The following is a 12,417-nucleotide window of genomic DNA, read 5'->3' on the forward strand; positions in this document are numbered from 1 at the left end:
TCCCATTGGAGCACTGTCCCAAGGGGTGGGGGAGAAGGGGCCGGGTGGGCACCCACCTCCGGGCCTACCCACTCAGGGCATGCCCATGCTCGGCCTCCCCTTGGGCTCTGCCCTTGGCATGCCTGTCCCCCACCTGGGCTCTGGCAGAGAAGGGCGGGAAGGAGCCGGCCGAGTGCCCGCCACTGTGAGAGGAAAAGAAGAGAAACAGCTCAAGTCAGCCCCAGAAGCAAGGCCTGGAAAAACTGCAGCTGGAGCTAACACAAAGGACTTTTCAGACCCTGCAGCCAAAGGTGCCCAGGGAGCAGTTGGTTTTTTTTTTTTTTTGTTTTTTGTTTTTTTTTAAACACAGCTATTAGGGTGACAAGCCTTTCCAAAGGCCAGCAGTTGGCGAGAGTTTCCAGGAAGCTGGCCTGGCACTGGGCTGGGATTGGAGCAACTTTAACGAGTGAAGTTCAGAAGGAAAGAGTCATCAGGAAAGGTTTAAGGTTCAACAAACTTTTTGAATTATTTTGCAAAAGGTCTGGCTTTCCAACTCAAAGGCATGTTTCACTTGTGACTGTTTTAAGCAAGAGCCTGTTTCAAAGGCAACGTAAACCTGCACCTTTCTGATTCATTCACTCGAGGTGCCTAACTCTGACGGACGGGCTTTGCAAGTAACATCCAGTGCCCGGGACACTGGGACCATCTTACCATCTCATCGAACAGCCCTCTGCCCACGTGCCTCTCCCACCACCAGTCTCTGTGACTGTGTACACACGCACGTGCGCGCACACACACACACACACACACACCTTCCCCAAGCAGGAAGCTGCTCTTTGCCAAAAGCGAATGGAATTCAGATTTCCAGAGGGTGTCCTTGGACTCCAGCTCCATGGCGGTCTGACGAAGAAAGGTCCTAGTGTGTGTGCCGGGGGCTGGGAGAGCGGGGCCTCCATCTCTGTTCACGGCTCTCTGGGCCCCAAGAAAAACCCACAACTGGCTGTGCTCTCCCTAGCCACACCCAGCCTCAGTCACATTCCTTCCCTTCCTGAGCTGAGCCCACACTGGGTGGCCCCGGCAAACCAGCTTTCACCTCCCTTCCCACCAGTGGGGAGACCTAGCCCAGGCCCCCATGGAACAGCCATGAGAGGGTCACACCCCAGGCCCAAAGCAGCTGGAATGCACAGAGTGGTCACCCCCCCCCCATCCCTGCACAAGTTACTCTCACAGCCCCCGCTCCCCAGGGAGAAGGTAACACTCACTCCCTGTCCAGCCTCTGACACTGACCTTCCACACCTTCCTTGCCTGTTTCTAGGAAGTCCCTCTTCATATCCGACCTTCACTCTCCTGACTATTACATTCTTGGGCCTGGGAATGAAGGGTCTGCTGGGAGAGCTGCCACAACCCTTCTCCACAACAAGGACTATAGCCAGCTCACCTGCCCAGCCTAGGCCTTTCCAACCCTGAGATCCAGCATCCTCGGGAGTTAAACCTATTTATAGGGAAAGGCTGGCGTGGGCCAGGCAAGTGAGTGAAGGTAGTGGTCAGTAGAGGCGAGGCAGACAGAGTGGTCTCGCTTAGCTGCTCTGTAGCCCAGGTAATTGAGCCTTGCACCTGGGTGACTAGGCAGGGGAAGGTGAAGAGAAGAATGAACATCGTGCAGGGTGTCAAAACTGGAGGAGCAGTTGTGATGAGCAGCAACACTTGTGCTCTGTGCTCAGGGAGGCCTGGCGCCCAGATAGAGGGTCAGCTAAACAAACACCAAGCTGAGCTCCTACCTGACTGTTCTGTTTGCCAGTAAGACTGTTTCCAAATGCTGTAGCCTCCCAGTAGCCAGGCTGGGATTTCCTCCTGAGATTTGTTCTGGAGGAGAACACTGAGGCTTTACAGCTGGGGCCTTGATACCTCACCTGGCTCCAGATACCACAGAGGACTCAGACTCAGCATGGCTGGTCACAGTTGGCCTGCTAACTCTGGAGCCCGTTCTGAGTGTCACTGGGTCTCCTGGCTGTACCGTGAAGAGGCAGTATGGCCTGGGTTCTGGCCAGCTTCAGACCCCATTTTTAAAAGCTTATGTCATGCCTCAACTCTGCCAGCTTCTCCTTCCAGGCAGAGCCTGCAGTGGACTCAGCTACAGATTACTATTCCTTAATACCTGGAGAAAGCCTGAGTGGCCAGGCCCAAGGCCTGGACTGCCCAGTGCCACTCACTTAGCAGTCAGCTGGCCAGGAAGTGCCCCAGGAGCTAGCACTACCAGGTCACTTGGGCCAGACCTACTGGAAGGAACTGGCAGAGCCTGGTACAGGGAGAAGATAGCTCCCCACCCCAGGCCACATGGTCTATTAAGGTGGGCTGGTAGGGTTCCTTCACAGTGCAGGACAGGCTGGTGATGAAGGGGCTTGGCAGCATGGCAGCATGGAAATCCTGGGCAATGCCATGGAATGTGGGGATTCTAGGGGAAAGATATCTTAAGCGAAGTGAACCCAAGGGGCAGATGGCCCCACCCCAGACCCTCTGCACATTCCACTGAAGGCCACTGTGCCCTGCAGCCCCTGCTCCTGCCACTGGCCTCATCCTGCAGCATGTCCGTGGCATGCCAGGCCTCCTCGAGCTTCCACCTGAGACCATATGCCCAGCTGGTGGAGTTAAAAAAGAAAAGCAGAAAAACAGCATTCAAGTGTTTGAAACTGGAAGAGACTCAATTTAACTTAACAAATCCAGACATGGACCTAAAGAAAACATCGAAAAACAAGTCCACCTCCAAAAGGCCCATGAGGGAAAGTTAGGTAGGAAAAGAAAGATCCTCTTGGGGCAGAGGGAGAGCTGTTCAACTGAACAGGGAGAACGGCAGACACTGAGTCTGAGAAAAGACCAGGCCAGGGCAGAGAGACAAGTCCAGAATATTCTCGAGGACTTGAGCCTAGAGGTCTCGATCTGCCCGCACACTACTCTTTCTGCCTCACATACAGAGACCAGCTCCTGAGGAGTGATAGCGGGTCCAGGTGCTGGCTGCTGTGCACTGCCCACCTCACTAGGACTGGCTCCCTGGGGGTATCAGGCTTGGGTGAACCCTGACTGGATGTGTGTGTAGCTGCATGCTTTCTGCACCTCACTCCCAACCTCCTCACATGCCTACCAGTCCTTCTTCCCCCTAAGTACCCTCTACCACCTTGCTCCTGGTCTCCCAGCAGGGCACCACAGGCCACTATTGTGGCAAGGTTATAATCTGGGTGCAGTGCAGTCGGACCTTGTATGAGGGCTCATTGCTGGTCTTAGAAGAAAAGTCAGGTCGAGTAAAAATTACCCTTGAGAACCCTTCAGACCGACCCCTGCAAATTCAAACTCAAATCCCTGAGTTTTGTGTAATCCCCTTATGAGTTGCTCTCATCACTGAACTCTCTGTGGATGTCCAAGAGTCCCTTGTAGAAGGCCTGCTAAGTGCCCTTGACCCCCCTGGCACCATCTTCAGAGAGAACCTTTGGGACTACAGCCACATGTGTGGATAAATAACATACAGACCAGATCAAAGCAGATGGTTGGGACAGGGCTAAGCAGGTGGGGACTCCTGACTACCTCTGTCTCTACCTTTGATTTCACTTCCTCCTACCCCCCTTCCACGATGGCTCCCCACGTGGCCAGTCTGACCTGACAGACCTATCCTGAGATCTTGTCTTGTTAGCCTGTTGCCACGAAGGACATGTACATCAAGTACACTGCTTCTAAAGAGCCTGCAACTCTAGACGTGAGTGTTTAGTGGGACACTGGGGCACCATGAAAAGTCCTGAAGGTGGGCCACCCCGCATCCAGGAAAAATAGGTGAGCTTTGCCCAAGTGATCTAGGAGTACCCTGAGTGCCTTGCAGGTTTGTGAAGGCCCTTGGCTTTCTTGCTCGGTGGTGCCGTGTCTGTGGTGTACTAGAGGCTGAACTTACAGAATTCTCATTGCAGAAGGTAGCCACAAAAAAATGCCACCTGAGTACTGCTCAGACTGTCTTGCCATGGGCTGCTCCCTTCTACCCAATGGGCCACGAGATCCCCCCTTGTCTCATTACTGTCCTGCCACTAGACCACCACCCTCAGGGCTCCAACCTGGACACTACCGTGCAGATCCAGGCTCTCTTAGCAGCAGTGTCTGGGAAGGAGTCCTGGTCTGGCCACTACCTCCTCTGTGATAGTAGCAAGTCCCTGTCCTTCATGAGGCTTCAGTGTCCCCTTCTGTGAACCTGAGGACAGACCCACTATGTACTCTCCAGCTTCCCAACGATGTGGGCTATGTGTCCCAGCCAGCTGCAGCATTTCCTTTCAACCGTAGCACCAGAAGCACACACAGTAGGTGCTCAGATGACACCAGAATTTCTAAGCACCTGAAAGCCAGAGTCTGTGAATGCTACTGCCACTTTTGCCATTTTCTGTTTGTTGGTTACCTCTGGGTTGCCCAGAGACAGAGATGAGCTACCATGGCTCCCCCTGGCAGGAACCAGAGAAGGCAGGATGCACAACTCAGCCTGTTCCTCCTTCTTTCTGAAGGTGGCTGCCAGAATTGGTAAGGGGGCCCAACTGTGATGAGAACAAATGACAAAAGCGCACTGGGGCGGCACACTTTGATCCCACCTCCAGCCTCCTTCTCACAACAGAATAGTGGGTACCAGCGTCCTGCCTGTTCCTCCTCAGTAGTCCACACAACTCATGAGCCTCTTTTCCAGGTACCTGGGGCTGTGGTCTGGGACCTGCAGACTTTCCCTGCTGCCCCCTGACTCTAGATCATCGTGGAGCCTGCGACTCTGGGGCCTGTAGTACATCTTGCAAGGACAGTACCCGACAGCCTGATCCCACTTGTATCCTATGGAAAATCATGACCTGGCAGGTTTTAAAGCTATCAGGGTAAACAGTGGAGGGGGGGTCTATCATCACAATGTAACGTTTCATGCTGGCTTACATTTATCAGGCACTTCCCCAAGTTAGGCATATGGCTGAATACCTGACCCCATCTTATCAAACCTACACACCAAGCTGGGGCAACACATTCCCAATGTATACAAGAGGAAGCTGCAGCTCACAGAGGTAAGGAGACTGCCCCAGGGTCCTGCGGGCAAAATGGAATGACCCCACTTGGCCAGTGTATCCTGGTAGACAATGTCCATGGGCCTAATGAGCCTGTACCAAACAAACATCAGCTAATGAGTACATCTGATAAGCTATCAGAAAACTACACTAGACAAAACTACAGACCACAGCAAGAGAAAGATGACCTAACTAAACGAGGGACACATTGGGCCATGTCGTTAGTGGGCCACTGTACCTCCAGAGGAGGTTTCTATGGAAACTGATGTGTGTGGTGAGGCACAGGCTCTACGGAGACAGTGGAGACAGTCATGAGGAGGGGACTGCAAGCCCAGCCATTAAGACCTGTTGGCAATTAGACCTGCAGCTTTAATGTGTGGCACTGCCCAAAAGAATACCTCAAATCTGACCAGTGGGGCCGAGTAGGGACCAGAAACAGCCATATGAACTGATTTACAATGTTGCTGATACAGCAGGGTAGTGGGGAGAGGATGGCCTTTTTAGTAAAGGATGCTGAGTCAAACTGGATATACAAGCAGGGGAAAAAAAGCGTACCTTGACCTTGGCCTCACATTGGATGCAAAAATCTGTTCCAGATGGACTGCAGATCTACATGTGAAAGGTGAGCTAATAATGCTTTAGAACAAACCAGAATATCTTTATGACCTTGGAGTAGTCAGAGTTTCTTAAGTAGGACATAAACAGCACTATCCAGAAAGGAAATGTTTGATTAACTGGACCACATTAAAATTAAGACCTTCTGTTCATCAAAAGACACTATCAGGAGAGGGGAAAAGCAGCCTGCAGAGAGGGGGAGGAGGCCATATTTGCAACACATATGCATATATGTATGTCTGACAACTGACTCGTACCCAGAATACCCCGGATACATGAAGATGTAAAGAACTGCATCTCAAGAAGAATGACATCTCACACAAATCAGAGAGAAGATGGGAGCACTTTTCAAAGGGCAATATATGTGATCAAGTAAACATGGAAAGAGGCTCAACTTTGCTAGCCACCAGGTTCCTACAAATTAAAATCACCATATGAGGGGGAGAAACAATGGGGACAGTGTAAATAATGTGCACTGTGAGTCTAATCAGAATTGTCGCTACAAATCCCCCACCCCGCATAATAAATATCCTAGTATTAACTTATCAAAAAGTCACCATATGACATCCCTAGACACTCACTAGTAGGGCTGAAAGGAGGCAGCAGGAAAATGCCAAGTGTTCGTGAGGATGTGGAGCAACCGGAATGCTCAGATGCTACCAGTGGAGGTAAAAACTGGGGCAACTGCTTTGGAAAAGTGGCAGTACTTACTAAAAGTAAACACTTGCCCAGCCAGCAATCAGCACTTCCACCACTATGCATTTACTCACCAGAAACTGCTATGCTTTCACTGAAAGCACATATAGACGATATCCTTAGCCACCCAAACCAGCAATTGTCCAGTGGCCATGGACAGTAGACAGACAGAGTGAAGGGAAAGCACACAGTAGAGCACCAGACAGCAAGGAGCCTGGTGGAGCCACCGCTTTCTTCAACCTATGGGAAGCTCACAGACATTACACCTAGTGAAGGGTGCCAGGTGCAAAAGTGTCAGTGCCTTCTGAGTCCATCTATGCAAATCCAAACACAGGCAAAGCTGGCTATCCTGCTGGAAGCCAAGCTTGTGTGTGCTCTGGGGAGTCAGGGACAGGAAGCAGGAGCCTGAGGGGTTTCCTGGGAGTTCTGTTGCTTCCTCTGGATGTTGCTTAAATGGGCCCCATGTGGAGAACACTCACTAAGCTGGCACTCGAGAGCTGCGTACCTTACCCTTCAACCACACATTTTAAAAGCAATGTCCTGTACGAGGACAAGGACAGTACTTTTGGAGCCTGATGAGAGATGGACAGTCTGGGTCTGCAGAGGAGATGGGCCTTGCCTCCTGCCCACCTCCCTCATTCAAGAACTTGCATTCCTCAGGCCTCCTAGGAGCTCTATTTTCAGCATGCCTTGTGGCTCAGTCTCTCCTCCTGGCTCCAGACAGAGCACACGGGAGATGTCCAGGATTCCCCACCCCCAACTGTGTAGTCAGTGAAGTCACTTTGTCCTCTAGCCACCTCTATGGCATGAACATTCTCTCCATTCCATTCCCTAACGTGGCCCGCCTGGTCAGGACCTGGGTCACAGCATGGTGGGGAAGCCTTAGAGAGCCTGGCCGAAGGATGAGAGGCCTTACTGCTTTCTTGTAGCAATCTGTCCATCCAGACAGTGTGGCCCCCGCCCTAGAGTAGTGGTCCAGGAAGCTTCCTCTTCATGTGCTCTGATGGAGGAAGGTGACAAGGCTCAGGGGACTGTCTGCAGCTGGGCTGGTACAGGCTGGGAGCCAGATTGAGGGCATCCGATTCCCAGTCCCATCTCTTTCCCACTGAGCCACTCTTCCTTGCTTTTAATTTAATTAGGAGAACATTTAATACCCCCATGCATTTCAGAGACGGGTTTGAGCCTGGCCGGGGCGGCTGACTCACGCAGTGCTGCACAACCCTCCTGGGAGGGCTCCCTTGGGGCTCCCTTGGCACCTTGTGTAGACAGAGGTGGTCTGGAGCTTCACAGAAGGCAGGACACCAGGACGGAAAGACAGACTGGTCTCATCTGCTTTTGGAAAGCCCTCTTCCCTGTCCCCGACACTAGACCCAGCACAGCCTCTCAGGCCTTTCCCAATGACATTTGTGGGTAAAAAAAAAAAAAAACAAGCAGCGGACACAGGTGCTGAGTTGTAGTGCCCTGGTGCCACCGCAGGCCCTGGGTATTCCCACAATGTCCCAGGCAAAGCTGGTCCCATCAAAAGAGCTAGCCCCTTGGTCCACAGAGTGAGTGCAGGGCCAGTCTTATGACATTTGCCCCCTTTTTCAGAAGGCACGGGATGGCCCCAGGCTCGCTGACAAATGCAGAATTCGGGAGACATTAGTAGTGATGTGGATGAAAGCCAGGCCACAGCGGCCTCACTGGGAAAGAGAAACCTGAATGTCTTGGCGTGAGATTCTGCAGGGTCCAGGAGAAAGTTGAAGACATGGAAACTCTAATTAACGCACATGGGGCTGGTTTTGCTCAAGGATTTTCGAAGCTGTCATGTCGCAAGAGGCCAGGCAAGCACATGCTCGCCAGAGAGGTGCTCGCGGTCACCTGGTGGGGTCTGCAGTGCCTTAGCCTGTTTCTTGCTTTCCCTCTGCTTTATTGCCACTCCTTCTGCCCAGCCTCAGGGCCCCAATCTTCCCCCACACCCATCTTGGTAAACTGTGTTTAGGGGGTCTAATCCCACTAAGCTAAGGATGGCCAGTCTGAGACGTCACAACAGAAAAGACGAGGTGTCAGTACCAACTCTTACAAAAGGACTCTTCAGGGAAGCTGCATGGTGGGGCCAGACTGAGCTACAGGCTGCTGGGTGCATAGTGGGCAAAGCCTCTGGAGCTGTTCATCTTGGGTATCCATGCACATCTGATGGGGCAGACATGTGGGTTCCAGCCAGTCCTGGCTGGCTTAGCAGCTGGGACTGGGGAGTGAAGGAGGATTTCAGAAAAATGGCCAGACCATCTCATTCAGGCCACCCTACCTGAATGCCAGGAGAGCTAGAGTTACTCCTAGGTGCCCTGTGTCAGCACCGGCAGCCCTTGTTTACCTCCTCGGGTGAGGCTAAGGAGGTGTGCTCTGCATTGGGTTGGAGTGGCCATCCTGGGGCTCCTTCATGCCTGGAATTTTGGGAGTGCTGGAGAGGAAGAGGCCCACAGGGGCCATAGAAGCCCTGCTTCCTCCCAGTCCCAAGCTGAGGGCTCTGGGAACTGGTACTTAGGACCTCCAGAGCCTCGGGAGGTTCAGGGGGCTTCCCCAATGTAGGGACTGCTGAGCAGGAAAGGTGTGTGGGATTCTGATGGCCCCAGATGAGTGACAAGGATGTTCCAGATGGCTGTGATACCACAGGCAAGATACAGGGGTACACATAAGAAAGGCAGTCCCCTGTTAGTGACCCTCAGAGAGCAGAGAAAAGTAGGTGGGACAAGATTCTGGAAATTCATTCTGGCTGTTGTTGGGGTGCAGGGCTTCCCTTCCTTCTTAGAGGTCTCCCGTGTTCTGCACGCAAAGTCCTCTCTAGTCTCAGCTTCCCACTTGCCCCTCAGAAGCCCTGAGGCAAAGCTTTGGGTAAAGGGCACAGGCTTGGAGCTTGAGGCCACAGTGCTCCCTCTAGCCCTGGTAGATCTAGGAAAATAGTATCTGCCAGGAAGGTATTGAGGGTTATGGGCAGCTGCCAGAGCTGGGCAAGGTCACCTTGTCTTCCCAGCAACCTGGGTGACTCCCTACTTTTCACCAGGCCTGCTTGCTGGCCCCTTCCACCCCATATCGCCAGTGGCCAACAGGCCCCAGAAAGAGGGGCTTTGCCCAGCCCCAGGGACCTTCCTGTAATCAGGGCTGCAGTGACCTCACCTCCCTGGGGCCCTGCGGGTGGGGAGAGCTTGAGATGGAAACAAAATGTAGCCTTATTTATGCTTTTAATTTGAATTCTGGAACTGGCCCAGCATGGTAATACATTTAACATCAGTAAAACACTGAAGAAAAATAGATCTGTATTTCAGCCACCACCTCCCACCCATTCTGCCCCCTGCAAGACACTTGTGAACATCCCTGGCCTTGCACACAAATCCCAGGACACGTGCCTGTCTTCCCACTGCAGATACACGGGGCCCATTTGCCCATAGGAGCTGTGTGGCATCTCTGAGTCACTGAAGTCTAACTTAATTCCAGGCGTCACTCACCAGGTGGGCTGTCTGGGAGGAGAAATAGTGAAGCCTCCGTGTAGGCCTGAGGGCCTGGCTTCCCATCCCTGTAAACTATTGGGCCCCTGTATCATCACAGTGTCCCCTGTGGCCCTGGAGCACTTAAGAGTCCTAGAACCCAGACACTTTCCTGTGCTGTGTCCAGCCCTCCTGCCAGGACTTCTTAGACAGATGGCACCTGATCCTGAGGACATAGGTACCCAGATGTCCTTGTCTTGGCTCTGACTCTGCTCTGACCAGATCACAGTGCTTTACTGAACTCTTAGCTTCCACTTCAAATCCTTCACCCAGCATCACCCTGGGCTCCTTTCCAAGCTGGTTCTGATTGCTGCTTTGGGAAGGGCCTGCTCTGCTTGTAGGTTCTAGGGTGAGGACCTGACCAGGTAGGAGTGGGGTCTTTTTTTTGCTTGGACCCAGGTAGCACTGTAGGTAGGACCAGATCGCTCTACTCTAAGAGGCCCCAGGAGTGCTAGCCTGAGAAGGGCTTTAGCAACTGTTTGGCTGGTGACATGTTAGGCCCATGGCAGGCAGAAAGCTTGTGTTACTCAGGTCTCTGAAGTTCTACTGTCTCAGCAGGGAGACGAGAAATGGCCTACTGCCCTGGACCACGCAGCCACACTGGCTCGCGGTCGCTGGCGGGACAAATGGGCAGCCTCTGGCTCCAGGGGGATTGGGGTGTACTCGCCAACATGGGAAGCTTACAGGCTTACAGGTCAGCTGCAGGCTCAGCTGTGGGCCATGTGTGTTCCCAGTTGTTCACTACTCTCTCCGGGGCTTCCCTGCAGGGGCTCCCAGTGCCCAGGAACTGGCAAAGGCTGACTGTCCAGCTGGATGGATGGGGTGTGACAGCCCTGTCCTCTCAGGGTGCCACTCGTGCATGTCTGGAGGCTGGTTCGTGGCCACAGGAACAAAGCAAACGGGCTCCAACACGACATGAGTGGCCAAGAAGAGACAGGTTAAGTAGCCCCCAGGACTCAGTGGCCCCGTGGGGCCTGTTGTGGTTCCCGTTGCACCTTCAGTTGTCCCTACTCTTGGGTAGACAGTTCCATCCATATCGCACGCAACACTCTGGGGTTTACCTCTCTGTAGAGTCTTTCACGCTCGGGACTTGATTGCGCGCTGTAACCATAGTGTAAGCCACTGTTTTGCCTGTTGTGCCGACCTGTACCTGCCAGCTGCCCCGAGCTCACACCTCTGCTCCTGCCTGTCCACCCAGCCAGCCTGACAGGCTGTCTCTGGAGGGGGAGTCACCCCTGCTTCTCAGTGACCTGCCTCTGAACTCGTGATCATTCTGTCTACACCCCGCTAACCATAGAGCGCTGCCAATCTCCCCGTGAGCCTGGGTGACTCTGGAAGATAGTAAGCACGGCCTCTTTGATGAGAGTCACACTTTGAGGACAGCCTGTCCTCCCCTGGGGACGGCCTTGTTTTTGCTGCCTGACTCTCCCAGTCTCTGGTTATAAGAGCAGCACCCAGCACTGTGGGTGCCCGTTCCCTCAGCCACCTGTGAGGCCACACCCACACCTGGCTAACAGCAAAGGTAGGAGGTCCAGGACCTCACCATGACAGAGGCACACACGGCTCAGAACATGAGCCGTGCCCAGGTCCCCCAGAGGGTCTGCAGATCAGAACACCCTTCAGAGCAATGGCAGTGAGAGGAGGAGGCACAGCAAATGGCCCCTGCCAATGCTGGGAGCGTGGCTCTCACGTCCTGACGGACTTCGCAGGGGGAGTCCCCACAGGGGCAGTGGCCGGCGTGCCCGGGTGCCCCACTGACCCCACTGCAGGGCTGCTGGCGCTGGGTGCCTTGGTTGGGAGCACTGACTCACACGTCGCAGGGGAATCACACCATGGCTGGGCACTGGGGTTGGCCTCGTTAATGCCATAACGGCGGGGGAGGATGGGCATGTGTCCCAGGCCAGCTGTGCCTCGGGGGGAAGGCCAACTGGAAGGCATGGAAAATCAGCCATTTCCTCCACCTGAAGGAGCCCCTGAGGACAGCAGCGGCAACTGGCAGACAGCACCCGGCATCTGCCCTGTGGCTTTGGCCAGGGCTCCATGGGGAAATGCTCAAAAACAAAGTGGACTCTTTTTGGGGAGAGGGGGAGGGGGCGAGGGGAGAAAACCAATCTTCTCAGATACTCAAAGCATGAAAACAAGTGGAAATGATCAGTCTGGTTTTCCGTATTCAAAACAAGAGGGTCATGTTCCCAGACTCGGCGGGAAATGCCCGTGCCTCTCGTGCCTGCTGCCTGTGCACGGGGGCGAGCAGACTGCACCCTGTTGAAATCTCGAGATTCCCCTGTGCTAAGGTGGTACATTTGGAGCCCCATGCCCTTCCAGCCCAGTTGGTACTCACTGTGACACGTGGGTGATGGGGGCCAGCAGCGTCTCCCCTTCCAGATCCAGGTCCTCGGCAAGGCTGTTGGTTCTCAGGAGGTGAGCTGTGCTCACTTCCAGCAGCGTGGGGCTCTTTCTCACTGCAGAGAACGTGTGACACAGCACATTAGTGGGGGACACCACATTAGGCCTCCATTGGCGGCTTGATGATGAAGGGGCCCCAA

General features: G+C 53.7%; 1 protein-coding gene and 1 long non-coding RNA gene across 7 annotated transcripts in view; one reads left to right on the forward strand and one right to left on the reverse strand.

Moving 5' to 3' along the window:
• Kcnq1 (potassium voltage-gated channel subfamily Q member 1) overlaps positions 1-12,417 on the reverse strand; it is a 328,142-nt gene that overhangs the window by 153,648 nt on the left and 162,077 nt on the right. For all 4 annotated transcript variants that reach the window (XM_074051015.1, XM_074051017.1, XM_020168788.2 and 1 more), the window contains exon 11: positions 12,213-12,333. In XM_074051015.1, the coding sequence (XP_073907116.1) occupies positions 12,213-12,333 (121 nt within the window). The remainder of the gene's footprint in view (positions 1-12,212; positions 12,334-12,417) is intronic.
• Positions 1-12,417, forward strand: part of LOC141415091 (uncharacterized) — a 113,014-nt gene that overhangs the window by 20,656 nt on the left and 79,941 nt on the right. The gene's annotated exons all lie outside the window — the stretch shown is intronic.

Source organism: Castor canadensis, chromosome 1, assembly GCF_047511655.1.
Source record: "Castor canadensis chromosome 1, mCasCan1.hap1v2, whole genome shotgun sequence".
NCBI lineage: Eukaryota > Metazoa > Chordata > Mammalia > Rodentia > Castoridae > Castor > Castor canadensis.